The sequence below is a fragment of the Physeter macrocephalus genome, chromosome 13 (genome assembly GCF_002837175.3).
Source record: "Physeter macrocephalus isolate SW-GA chromosome 13, ASM283717v5, whole genome shotgun sequence".
In the NCBI taxonomy this organism is placed as follows: domain Eukaryota; kingdom Metazoa; phylum Chordata; class Mammalia; order Artiodactyla; family Physeteridae; genus Physeter; species Physeter macrocephalus.
The window spans coordinates 9052675-9067012 of NC_041226.1; the positions used below are offsets into that span (position 1 = coordinate 9052675).

The 14338-nt window shown below is 39.4% G+C and overlaps 1 protein-coding gene across 5 annotated transcripts in view; it reads left to right on the plus strand.

Annotated features, from left to right (window-relative positions):
• Positions 1–14338, plus strand: part of FRY (FRY microtubule binding protein) — a 342122-nt gene that overhangs the window by 149188 nt on the left and 178596 nt on the right. For all 5 annotated transcript variants that reach the window (XM_055089601.1, XM_055089602.1, XM_055089603.1 and 2 more), the window contains one exon: positions 1449–1502. In XM_055089601.1, coding sequence (XP_054945576.1) covers positions 1449–1502 — 54 coding nt within the window. The remainder of the gene's footprint in view (positions 1–1448; positions 1503–14338) is intronic.

Sequence of the window (14338 nt, forward strand, 5' to 3'; positions counted from 1 at the left end):
GTCCTTGTTAAATGTTTCTTGTATTTTCTCTATTCTCTTTCCAAGATTTTGGATCATCTTTACTATCATTACTCTGAATTCTTTTTCAAGTAGACTGCCTATTTCCTCTTCACTTGTTTGGTCTGGTAGGTTTTTCCCTTGCTCCTTCATCTGCTGTGTATTTCTCTGTCTTCTCATTTTGCTTAACTTACTGCATTTGCAGTCTCCCTTTTGCAGGCTGCAGGTTCGTAGTTCCCGTTGTTTTTGGTGTCTGTTCCCAGTGGGTAAGGTTGGTTCAGTGGATTGTGTAGGCTTCCTGGTGGAGGGGACTGGTGCCTGCGTTCTGGTGGATGAGGCTGGAACTTGTCTTTCTGGTGGGCAGGATGGCCTCCAATGGTATGTTTTTGGGTGTCTGTGAACTTATTATGGTTTTAGGCAGCCTCTCTGCTAATGGGTGGGGTTGTGTTTCTGTCCTGCTAATTATTTGACATGGGGTGCCTGGCACTGTAGCTTGCTGGTCGTTGAGAGGAGCTGGGTCTTAGCATTGAGATGGAGATCTCTGGGAGAGCTTTCACCGTTTGATGTTACGTGGGGCCAGGAGGTCTCTGGTGAACCAATGTCCTGCACTTGGCCTGACATCCAGCCAGAGCACCAAGACCCTGTTAGCCACACGGCTCCAAACTCCGGAACTCCACACTCCAGAGGCCCTCCTCTGGACGTGCTTCCTCTCCCCTTCCGTGCAGGTCCAAAACACTGTTTTTTGATGTATAACTTTTTGCATGGTTTCTAATCCTAAATCAAATTTGGGTCAATATTAACTTCCAAAAAAAGAGAAAAATACAGGTAAGGCTAAATAGTTATAAAATGCCCTCCTGAAAAGTAAGTTAAGGCTTCCTCATGTAAATGAAGAAATAATTGTTAGGAAAATTTATTTCTGTAGACCTTTGTCACTTCCCAGATTATTTTTGCAGAGATTTGGATGTGTTGCCGGTCAAAATATCATGCTCAAAAATCACCGATTACACCTAATAAGTGTGTGATTGGTAGGCTGTCCATTCTTCAGACTAATAATTATACCTTATTTTGTTTCTAAATCTTAGGACCTGGAATAGTGTATCACTTTCAACTTTTTATTATCTGTCAAGTCCCAAGATAGGTAATAAAATTTCAAACAAATTCCCTAGTTTTTATTATGTGGTTTCCTTTGAAAACACAGGACCACTTATAGCATCAGATTTGAATGTCTTGGTCAAATATGTGAAGATGAATAGTAAAAATCCTGGTGGGGATGATCAAACACTATACTTTAAGGTTTGAATAGTAAGGAAGAGTTTCTCACATATTTGAAAACTGGCGTCTCTTCATCCCATAAAGGGAGAAATAGATGAGAAAAATTTTAATAATAATGACATTTCTTTTGTAATATTTAAAAGCCTCTAGTAATTTTTCTTGCCTGTATTTCTTTCTAGGAAAAGCCATTGACAAAATCTCTACAACGTGGAGAAGACTCCCAGTTTGATCAAGTATGTAATATATGTTATATACTGGTTTTTATTTGTTTGAAGATGTACAAAGGCAAGGGCTGAATGCTCACTATGGTGTATTGATGAACTTCCTCAAAGAGGATACAGGAGTGTGATCTTAGGAACTGTGTCTTGCAGCTTTTACAGTGACAGCTTGTAGTAGATGTTTAGTACATGTCTGTTGGTTTGAATTGGAAAGAACTGAAGTGTTGAAATAGTATGAGGAGGTCATCAGTCTTTGGTTACCAGAAAAGATAAAGGAATTTCCATTCAAAAACTTACTGAGATTCTTCTGAATAAATGGTACCATATGACGATCAGTTCTCTGCCCTAGAGCTTTCTTATATTTTAACCAGCGTTTTGTTGAATGCCAGCTATATGCTTGACACAGCACTAGGCTCTGGTGATACAAAATCTAGGACAAATTTTAGCAATCCTGTGAGAGAGAGAGACCACCTAAGCAGTAATTATAAAACAGTATAGTAACTTAGATTCTAATAAAGTGATACATGAACAAAACAGTTTAAGACAGAATAAATACAAAGAAGGTCCTTTGAAAATAGATCAGGACTAGTAAAAGCACTTCCAACTTTAAACAGCAGGTAATAAACATAGGGGAACTAGGATCTTATCAATCCTGGTTGAGTCACTTCAAGAGGGCTTTAGGTGTGTTTAGAATGATGATTAACAGGACATCAGAGGAGGTCGGAAATGTGTTTGTGGTGTTTCCTAAACGTCTGCATTTAATGACAAAGAGGACAGCATGTTCTTCTTTATAAACCTCATTTGGTGCCAGTAGCAGAGGCAAAATCCTGCTGGATGCACCATGGCTTGATCTGATACAGTGGGATTTTTATATTGTCTTATGGAGAACACACAGAGAGTACGCTTTCTGCAGTGCTTTGAAATTGCCTTTAATGTGGAATCAAGAGGAAATGCTTTGGCTGTTAAAGTTCAGACTTGTTCGATCCAAAAGTGTTAAGGCCTGATTATAGAGACAGAATCCTCCATTCTCTATTTTATAAACTGTTGGCTGAGGGAGACCTCACAAGTTTGCAGTCACGGCGGGTCTTGGAAGGCTGGTGCGGCCCTGGCTTTGCACTCTCTTGCTGGCAGAGCTGGCTGTTCTCTGGAACGCTGGTGGAATGGAGTATGGGCTTCGTCTCTCTGTGCCATGGAGCTGTCTTCTCTCCTCATATTATTCTTAGTTGCTGTCACCTGGTCCCGCTTGGGAGGTCAGGGACCTGGGGTGAATGTTTGGGGTCATTATTTTCAAAATGTGGCAAGTGTGGCTCTTTCCGTTCTCCTTAAGAACATAAATATTATCTGTCTTCCATAATTTTTCACTCTATTTTATTTTCTTTGTCTCTATCCTCTTAGATTATCACTGTCCTTTCCTCAAAAAAATTGTGTTTTCTTTTTCTCCAGCTTAGCGTACTTCTTTCTTTTTCCTCTGGGAGAATAGTACTTTAGCATTTTAACATTACATATAATAGTTATCCCAAATAATTTGGCTTAGACACAATGTCTCATTTATTATTCAGCACTCTATTTCTGCATTTCAGCATTGTGGGAAAGAGATAGACTTTGGGGTTTAAATCCCAACTTTTGCCACTTAATTAGCTATAATACTTTTAACCTTGCTGCTCAAAATGTTGAAATGCAGAATCACTGCCCTGCCCTGATCTACTGAGTCAGATTCTGCAGCTTAACGAGATCTCCAGGTGACCCCCACGCACACTGATGCTTGAGAACCACTGCTTGTAACACATCTCTGTGTATTAAAGACACTTTAGGGGTAAAGCAGTAGTGAGGAGGTCACTGAGGACTTTCAAATAAGGCACATGAAATTATCCTCTGATTGTCAAATCATAAATTTACGCGTGAACCATGAGAGAAGGCAACCTACGAAGTTGGTCTTATTTTCAAGAGGTAGCAAGATCCCCAGGCCAGAAGGAAATGTGACTGAAGTTAGTCCCTCTGTGGATTCAATGAAAAAGAAAGTCAGCCTAGTCACCTTTGAAAGTGCCCGTCCACTGTTTCAACAGCAAATTATAAGAATCGTGGTTCTATTGGCAAGGCCGTGACTGTATCAAGCTCTACTAGGGTTTTGATATCAAAGGTCCAAATTCTGTAATTCCCCTTATTCTGATTCCAGGCAGGAGGATGTTAGTCTGGAGTCACACAGGTCCATCTACGGGAGAAGAACACGCTGGTGACACCTCCTTGGAGCTATAGACTCCATTGCTATACTCCCGGGAGCAGTGGTACCCACAGAAGTGACATTTATTTAGTACTTTCCATAGGGGAGGCACCATGCTAAGTGCATCCTTTGGACAACGGACAACTGGTCCCTGTTTAGAGAATATTTTTATCAATTTCTCCCTTTTAAATGTCCCTGGCATGAGTGATAGGCTAAAGAGAGCTGGGCTTCACTTTCAGTGCCTGATCCTGGGTGGCCCTGTTTAATCCTCCACTTGTCAAGCCCAGGATTCATTTTTCTCCTGTTAGAAATAGAAGCAAAAACAAAATAACAAGAATCATGTAATCCTTTATAATTTACCAAGCCTCTTCTTAATTTTTTTATATTATTATTTTTATTATTTTGGTCACACTGCGCGGCATGCGGGATCTTAGTTCCCTGAGCAGGGATCGAACCTGTGCCCCCTGCAGTGGAAGCACAGAGTCTTAACCACTGGACCGCCGGGGAAGTGCCTTACCAAACCCCTTCTCACGTATCGTGTCACCTGACATTACTCAACCCTTCCAACAAGCCCAAGAAGAAGGTCTCATCATCATCTCTCTGTTACAGCTAATGGAAATGAGTCCTGGAGAGGTTGCCCTATATTATATGACTAAAGCCTGAAGGGACCGAGACTGGAATCCATATGTTCTAACTATAAAGCCTGTGCTTTTTACTCTGTAACATGCTTATATTTTAAAAAACTAATTTGGTGAGAATTTAGAGGGGAGTTTTCAACAGGTAATGGATCTAAGATTCCATATCAGTTAAGATTAGGTTTGGTGGCAAATGTTACATAAAATAACAGTGGCTTAAACAAGATAAAAGTTTGTTTCTCTACCACACTGAAGAAGTACAAAGAAAATCAGTCCTGTATCTTTGTATTTCTGTTTTCCTGTGTATCGCTTACATTCCCAAGGTCATCTCATGGTCCACTTTGGCTTCTGGAGCTCAGCCGTTACCTCTGTGCTCCAGGCAGCAGGAAGGTGAAATGGAAAAAGAATCACAGAAAAAAAAAACAAATAAAAAACAGAACATCCTTGCACTGCACACGCTACTTCTGCTTATGTCCAGTTGCCCGGATCTTAATCACACAGCCACGTACACCTATAAGAAAGATTAGGAAATTTTATTTTGGGCAACCGTGTGTCCATCTAAAAATGAGGTATTTTATAACTAAGGAAGAAGAGAAGAGTGGATATTGGGTATTACCTGTCTCTACTAGATATTATATAGCCTATTTTTTGTCAAAATTCCCAGTAAAGAGTATTATGTACAATTCTCTACCTCCTTTTTTTTCACTGTAGAAATTTCTGAGAATTTGTCAGCTTTCCAGTTTGAACTTTAAAACGTATATTTAGAGGTTAAAGCTTTGTGCTTCCTTAAGTTTTCTGTTGCTTTTCTATTTAATTAACTATTGGTTTAATATCTCTTATTTAACCTAATTACAATCTAAACATGTATAGAATAGACTTGGTTAAAAAAAAAAGCCCTATTGTTTCATAAATGACAAGATGTCTAAACAGGATTAATTTTTTGAAGCTATTAGTGGGAGAAGAACTGTACCAGTGACTACTTTGTATGTTGGAGAGCTAGGAATTTGTACCCTAATTCCCAGAATTTCACTTTTACAAATGTTATGAATGTGAACTTGACCCATTCTTACGCAGTACCTACCTTGTGGCGGCCATGTGCCAAACATTATGCCAGCTTGTGGAAATAAACATGAAGGAAAGAGTGCCTGCCCTGGAGAGGCCCCCCAGTCTAGTGTGAGAGAGAAAGAAGAAAGATGTAAATCAGATAAATGATAACCTCAGTCTAGTAAGGAAGCTCACAGGGGAAGAAGCAGGCGTGGTATGAACCGTAGAGCAAGCTTTGCCCTATACTAGGCAGCCAGGGAGGGCTTCCAGTTCCTGCTGGTGAGAAAGTCATACGGTAATGAGAATTAATAAAGGTGATGAGATTGCCAACGGCATTTTGAAAATGTACACTGCCACTAATTTATTTTAAATGCCTAAATTAACCCTCAGCGCTTAGAAAGCAAAATAAATGAAAAATTGTCCTGGTAATAAAGTTATTTTAGCAAACGTTTATTAGGTGAGTGAGAGCGTGTGTGTATGTGTGTGTGTGTGTGTGTGTGTGTGTACATATACAACAAAGCCCTGTATGGGACAAAGAGATGTAAGAATGTGGTCTCTGCATTCCAGGTAGGAAGGGTCAGACTGTGGAAGACCTTCATGCCAGCGGGTGGGGCCTTATACCCTCTACCTGCCAGTATCAAAGAGGTCAAAGTGCAGCCTTGATGCTGAACCCCGACTGGAGAGATCCTTAAAGTTTGGAGGCATTCTGGGAGTTGGGGCATCGATAAAGATTTGAGGCTCAAATGGAGACGGTGGAACTAGAAAGAAAGAATGACTATAAGCAACATTATATAAGAAGAATCAATATTGGTTGAGAGAAGGAGAAACAAAAGGTAACTGCAGTTTTCAGCCATGATTTGGAGCCATTTCCATTCAACTTAACAAACATTGAGCACCTGAATCATACCAAGGTCTGTGCAAGGTGCTGGGGTTACAAAGCAGTAAGAAAGAGTTTCTGCTCTCCAGAAATTCTCAGTCCCAGGAGGAAGACAGATACCTAAACAAATAGTACTGTGATGTAAATATAATAAGAAGGTACAGTTCAAGTGCTATGGGAACTCAGGTAAGGGAGTAGTTAAGGATGCTAGAAAGGTTGGTGGGGGGGCGTCATAGGAAGCAGTTAAGGGGCAGTGACATACTAAAGATATCTGCTATCCAGATGGACAAGATGGGCTGGGTCGGGCCAGACAGGTAGAGCCGAGTGGACAAAGGAGTTGAAGGAGAGAAGAGCAGAGTTCTGGGGAGAGCCCGGGAGGAAGCTGGGAAGGCCGACTGGATCCCATTGCTCCCGTGACCATGGGAGCCATACTGAGGAGTCTGGACTGTTTTCTATGGATAAGGAGTTCTTCAGAGGAATGCTGTGCTTGGGGAGAGGGGATAAATTAGCTTTACACGTACTGAATTTTCAGGGCGGGTAAAATACCTCGGGAGAAATAACCAGGGCTCATTCATTTATATGGTCACCCAACAAACACTGAAAGATTAGGGTAGAGAAAGTGGGTGAGGCATATCATAGGGAAACATAGTTCGTTTAGGACCAGAAAGTGGGATCCACAAAAGAAAGCCCAGAAAAGGAGTGCCCCCAAAAGTGAGAGAAGCCTAAGAAGATGCATCTTCCCAGGGCAGGGGTGGCCTAAGATGGCAGCCTGTGCAGGGACCCTCACGGAAGAATGAGAGGTTAGCAGTTAGGAGCGCACGGGAAGCCAGCTTTGAGAAAGCCTTTTGCTGCAGTGGCTATTATTCATTGCCATGTAGAATACATTTTCATATTGCTGGATTAATGTTAAATAGTTTAAGAGACTTACTTTCACAGCCAAGTTATATTGGCTGGTCATGATTGGCAACCTTTAAATTAAAAAGCATTCTGCCAGGACACCGTCATGGTCCCAGTGATGCGTTCCCTATCTGTGATCTGTGCAGAGCACCCTGTGAGTGAGGGGCATGGTGAGCTCCCCATTTTAACTTCAAGTGACTTTCCTCTGTTATCAGAGTTTACAGATATTCTTTTAAAATACAAAAGCCAAGGCATTTTATTTTGGATTTTCCAATGAAACAACAGCTAACCTGTGATGTGTGTGGACCTGAGTAGATGGTGATCAAATGCAGCTCACATATCAAGTTAACCCATTTAAAAAAGTGAAATACACCTCTCCAAAGTAACCCTCACCTGAGGGAGTACGTCAGCCTTACCTGGAACAGTATGTACTAATGACAGTCACTAGATACATTTACACACAGATGCAAGGTCTTGCTTGAGTAAAGTAACAACGGAATCTTTATTATTTCACATACCTTCCAGCTACATATGCTTCTTGCCTATTTTCTCTGCCCCTTGGCTTTTAGACCTTTGCTTATATCTCATGGTGGCATAAACATGCAGTAAATTAAATGATACAAACACTGTACACTGCACGATGTGCTTCTATTTGAAGTATTGCTCCAACTTTGTTTCTCAAAACAGTCTCATAGAGTAAGTGGAAGTTACTTCCTCTTTGCGTAGGAAAGTATAGTTACTCCCCAACGGGGCTTGTGCCAGAACAACCAGGATTAGAATCCAGCCCCTTCTTTTCACAGGTGCATTGTCTTACTGTGCTTTGGTGGTGTTTAAATAACCATATGGGAGATGGCAGAAAGTGCAGGCTAGTGACTGCCTGGCAGCATCGCAGAGTCCCGAGGAGGAAAACATTTCCGGCAGAATCTGATAAATGTTGTCATGTGCTCAGGAGACTTCAAGGGAAATGATTGCAGAAAGGCCATTGGCTGGTCGTGGGTTTGTCCTTTCTGATCTTTCATAGAAAAGTGTCGGTACTGTAGCAAGAGTAGAAATCAGGTCTCAGGAATGAAGAAGTGAGGCAGGAAGAGGAAGCATCCCCAGTCCATGGCTGATTGAGCAGTCGGCCAGGAGAGGGGCCCTTCAGTGGGTCAGAGAGGGGAGAGCGGAGTCGAAGAGGGCTGGGTGTGTTTACGGAAATACGAGAGCTAAATGCTGTGCCTTTCTGCCGAGGGTTGTATCCATTCTTCTTTTTTTTTTTTAAATAAACTGGCTTCTAACAGCATATGTTTCCTGTATTCAGTATTATAATTCGACTTCTGTATTCACTACAGCATGCTCACCACCAAAGTTTAGTTTCCGTCTGTCACCATACAGCTAAGTCTCTGTACCCATTTCACCCTCCCCGTTGCCTCTTCAGTATCTGTGTGTTCATTTTTGTTTGGTTTGGTTTGCTCATTTATGTGTGTGTGTGTGTGTGTGTGTGTGTGTGTGTGTGTGTGTTCGTTCTTCACTAACATTTGGGCTCAACACCTTTTTCAGAATGCTGCAGGTTCCTGAGAGTCAGGCTCGTAGATGAGTCAAGACTTACAATGATTGCTTTTCCTTCAACAGATTGATTGTGGTTCCAGAATAGTTACTTCCTCGGTGTCCTTTCCCATTTGCTTTAGAGCCAGGCCTCTACAGTAAGCGTCTGGAAGGCACTGTGTTTACATCTGCTGGGGCCAGAAAAGTTGGCTTAGTTTGGGGATACAAACGAAGCCCAAAGGTTCTAATGGGGGCCTTGGTAGTTTGTGCTTGGGTAAGAGATAGGTGGGTCTTAATTTTTTCCCACTACGGTTGTCCAGGGTATCCACGGGGCATTGGTTCCAGGGCCTCTGACCTACATGGATGCCAAAATCCACAGATGCTCAAGTCCCTTATATAAAACGGTGTAGCGTTTGCATATCACCTACACACATCCTCCCGTATACTTTAAATAATCTCTAGATTACTTATAATACCTATTACAATGTAAATGATATGTAAATAGTTATAGATACAATATAATGGTGTGTAAGTCATTGCCAGAGAGCGGCAAACTCAAGTTTTGCTTTTTGGAACTTGTGGCATTTTAATTTTCTGAATATTTTTTATTTGTGATCGGTTGAATCTGCAGATACAGAGGGCTGACTCTGTACCTAAAAGCAACATTTATCAGCTCTGATAACATCTGTCATCATCTTCTGTCATTCGTTCTGTCACTAACTTAGCCTGTGATCTTATCAAAGTCAAAATATTTTGTGTCTGTGCTTCAGTTTCAGTATCTGGAAATGGAAGAGGGAAAAAAGAAATAGACAGTTTTGAAGGTCTGTTATATGTCCCACACTTCAGAGTTTCTCCTTTAGTCTCCATAAAAGCCCAGTGAGGGAAGTATTCTTAAGTCCTGTTTTACAGCTGAAAACAGAGTTTCAAAGAAACAGCAACATGGCCAAGCTCATACAGCCAATAAAGGGCAGAGTTGTAACTTGAACCCCAAACCCGCCTGATCTTCCCAGTACATTGTTGAAATTATGAAAATGTGGCTTTTGGAGATCAGGCTTCATATATGCTGTTCTGAGAACATTAAGTTGCAGCTATTTGCAATTCAGTGTGACCTATTCTTTAAATTCCAGATAATTTGCTCATACATTCTAAGTAACTTCTTTTGGGATTTTCTTCTAGATGGTATATGTTTATGTCCTTTTGTGGCACCTTAGTTTCTTAATGTGTTAAAAATACTATCTATAAACAGGAAACACATGGTAAAATAAATCTATTATAAATCTATAATAGAACTAAAATAACTTTTTATCATCTTGGGTAGTAATATTTTCCTGCAAAAGGAGGCAGGTGAAATTCTAGTGCTTTAATATTGATTCTAATGCTTCAATTCAATGAAAATCTATTTAAAATATATAAGTGAAAAATATAAGCAATTAAGAGTAAAAAACAAATTAGGTAGCATTGGATTCACATTAGTGTTATTCAGTGTTTCTTATTCTCCAGTGGAACAGTGAGTTCCGTAAAATGGACCAAGATGGTAAAATCAAATAATGAAGATCTTTTCCTGATTTGCAAGAAAAACATATTTAACATATAGATTTTTATAATTTTAAGTTTTTATAATAAATTGTTCTTAAGCCTGCAGTGTCTATCATCACTCCTTGAATACTGTAAGCTAGCAATGGTATGAAATGTGATCGAGTAAAAAACAAAAATTGCCTCTGAATTGCTATAATAGATGAGGTACACAGAGAGTACCCTGGCCCCCAGGTGCTTGGCCACCTGAACTAGTTTGAGAAATTAAGCCATCAGTGAAGTTACTTTAAAATTATTCGTTAAATGTACCACTCATGACAAGTCAGCCTTATTACTGTAAAATATGGAATGACTCCGCTGAGTAATTATTCAAATATTTATGTGTGAAGTTTCCTTCTTTGCACTCAGCCAGTATAATAAAATGCTTATGAAAAATTAATGTCTTAGATACAGCATAATGGACAGTTTCTTTTAGCCTATTTATATATAAAACGCCAAAATAAACGTTAAGAAAACATTTGCAAAGTACATTTAGTATTCCCCTCTATCACCCCTCCAAAAGAAAACACCAGTATGAAATAGTTCTGTGATTCTGTGCACTTCATCTCCTCAAGCTGCACAGTACCTAGCTCATCTGTGATGGAAGAATGTGATCATTTAAATGCAACAAGAACATCTTTGTAAATGGGCCTCCCCTTGCACAGCAGCACAGAGCTAGAATTCATCTCACCATTGGCTCTGCTTCCCATAAATGAAGGAGCTGAGTAACCAAGAAGCCAGCTAGACCTTCCTCCCTTCCTGAGCTTTGAGGGCCAGGTCTTTGCAAATTCCACCCTTCCTTCCTGAAAGTCTGAACTCAAAAGAGCAGTAACAGAGAGATGGAAAAAACACGCACATCCACCCCCTGCTGACCTTTCATCCCTTCTAAGATGGTCTCAGTGTATTTGCCATGGAAAGCATGCCCAATAGATATAATACCAAGAATGGCTTCAGGATAACTTTTTAACGGGTAGAAAAAAATTATTACAGCTGAGGTTTGAAGAACACTCTTGACGTTCTCTATGGAGAGTGTGGGTTACACCTAAGTGAAGTAGCTGAATGCTCTGTTAGAGAATGCTCTACCCAGAGAGGTTTATAGGAGTCAAACACAGGTTTATATCACCTTTATGGGTCTGAAGTAAATCAAGGAGCTTGTAAATGTCACACAGAATGTTTTTTTAACTTTTATTTTATATTGGAGTATAGTTGATTAACAATGTTGTATTAGTTTCAGGTGTACGGCAAAGTAATTCAGTTATACATATGCATGTATCTGTTTGAATATTTTTCAAATTCTTTTCCCATTTAGGTTATTATAGAATACTGGGAACTCTACTCGATATTCTGTAATGTTTTTTAAATAAACATTTTATTTTAGAATAGTTTTGGATTTATGGAAAAGTTGCAAAGATAGTACAGACAGTTGTCATATACCCCGTACCCAGTTTTTCCTATTAACATCTTACATTCCCAGGGTACATTTGTCATAACTAAGAAACCAATATTAGCACATTATTGTGAACTAAATTCTATACTTCATTTGTTTTTCCCTGATATGTGTCTTCCGTTCCAGGATACCATCGAGGATGCCACATTACATTTAGTCATCATGTCTCCTTAAGTCTCATCCAGACTTGCACAAGTATTTTTAAATTACTGAAATGTAATCGTAGTGGCTTTGGGATTTTATTACCTATTCAGTAATTAAGACAGAATTAACCCTTGGTCAGGGAATTCTGATTCCCTTTCCCATGTGGGAGGAACCCTCTTTGTTTCCCAATTCAAAATATTTTAGATGATGACAGCTTGAAGAAATGTCCTTTCTGGTGCTGTGGTAACTTTAGAGAGAACTGGGAAATTACCCCCTTGGCACACCGTAGTCGGCATTCCTCCAAAAATTTACTGCTGTTATAGCCAAAGGAAGAGCAGGAAAATTTGTTGTGCCTGTGGATGTTACAGCCTGGAGGGGAGGGCTCTTTTTTTAAAAAAAATAATTAGATATTTTAAAATTACAGAACCCTATAACGGTGACTAGGTTCACCAGGCAGGCTAAATGCAATAGGCTGTTTATTTTTTTTTAACTTAACCCATAACTAAAGATAATGCACAATTTTGTATTATGTCTCTATAACCATAATTATAAGAGAGAGAGCATGAAATAAGCTATCAAGAAATAGAATCTGAGAAAGAAAGCAATCATGGCTTTGTTCAATCTTAGGGCTTGTTTTAAAGGTGACAGTGGAAAGTCCTGTTGACATGAAGCACTTGCGCTTTCATTGCTCTAGTTTCCTGCTTTTGTAAAAGGAAGTTAACCCTAGCCTGCTCAACTACAGAAATATTTTAAGTTAACTAACATTTTCCGTTTCTTCCGCCACCTCCCCAGCTCAGGCTCTGAGCCCTGCACTCCTGGAACTGTTGCAGTAATAACCTCATTCGATTCAAGCATGTGTTGGTATTCTCTTAACTGCCTCTGTTTGCAAACCACTTCGGTCCAGCCTACACGTCACTGCTAGATTAAACCTCCCCAAACACCATTTTTATGGGCTGAGCATCCTACTCAGAAATCTTTAGGGGCTTCTCATTTTCTAGAGAAGAAAACTGAAATTGTTTAGACCGGCATTAAGTACCTTTTATGATTTAGTTCCAACTTAAAATTTTCGACATTATTTCCCTCCACTCTGGTGAACCAAAGTCCCTCCATCGGTCAGATATTTCTTCTTTCAGTTCCTTCAAACCCTTCATTAATCACATAATCATTATCAACAAACAATTATTTTGCAGCTTCAGGACAGTAGGATTTCCTGCTTAGGCTCCTTGCTTAGTTTCTTTCTTGACTCTCATTTCAAATTTCTACCCTTTCTTTTAAAAAGGCTCAGGTAAAATCCTACCTTCATTTTTTTTAAACTTCCACTTACCCTCTGCCTCTGGTGATCTCTCTCCTGAGATCTCTCCTGACTGTAATAGGTACTCTTAATATGTTGGTATATTTCCTCCTGGTCTTATTTTCTATATATGCATACTTATATGGGTCTCTATCAAATTAGGATCATACCAATTAAATGATTTTTCACTCTTTTTTCACTTAACATATCGTGAACATTTTCATAGCATTAAATATTTTTGAAATGAGATTTTTACTGATTTCATAGATAATCTACATCAAATTCCACATTGGATTCAGGCATTTGCCTAGAGCAGGACATTTGTTTCCATTTTTTTGCTATAATAAGTAATGCTGTCCTGAACATTCTTACTCATCTCTAATTATGTACTTGAGATAAATTCCTGTCTCATCAGTGCTGGGTGTTATGATTTGCCTATACTGTTTGTTAATTAAGTAATTAAAACCTGTCTCATTGTACTTTGACACATTCTGGTTATAAGACCTTTATCAAGGCCATATATGACAAACCCACAGCCAGCATTGTTCTCAATGGTGAAAAACTGAAACCATTTCCACTAAGATCAGGAACAAGACAAGGTTGCCCACTCTCACCACTCTTATTCAACATAGTTTTGGAAGTTCTAGCCACAGCAATCAGAGAAGAAAAAGAAATAAAAGGAATCCAAATAGGAAAAGAAGAAGTAAAGCTGTCACTGTTTGCAGATGACATGATACTATACATAGAGAATCCTAAGGAGGCTACCAGGAAACTACTAGAGCTAATCAATGAATTTGGCAAAGTAGCAGGATACAAAATTAATGCACAGAAATCTCTGGCATTCTTATACACTAATGATGAAAAATCTGAGAGTGAAATTAAGAAAACACTCCCATTTACCATTGCAACAAAAAGAATAAAATATCTAGGAATAAACCTACCTAAGGAGACAAAAAACTTGTATGCAGAAAACTATAAGACACTGATGAAAGAAATTAAAGATGATACAAATAGGTGGAGAAATATACCATGTTCTTGGATTGGAAGAATCAACATTGTGAAAATGACTCTACTACCCAAAGCAATCTACAGATTCAATGCAATCCCTATCAAACTACCACTAGCATTTTTTACAGAACTAGAAAAAAAAATTTCACAATTTGTATGGAAACACAAAAGACCCCAAATAGCAAAAGCAATCT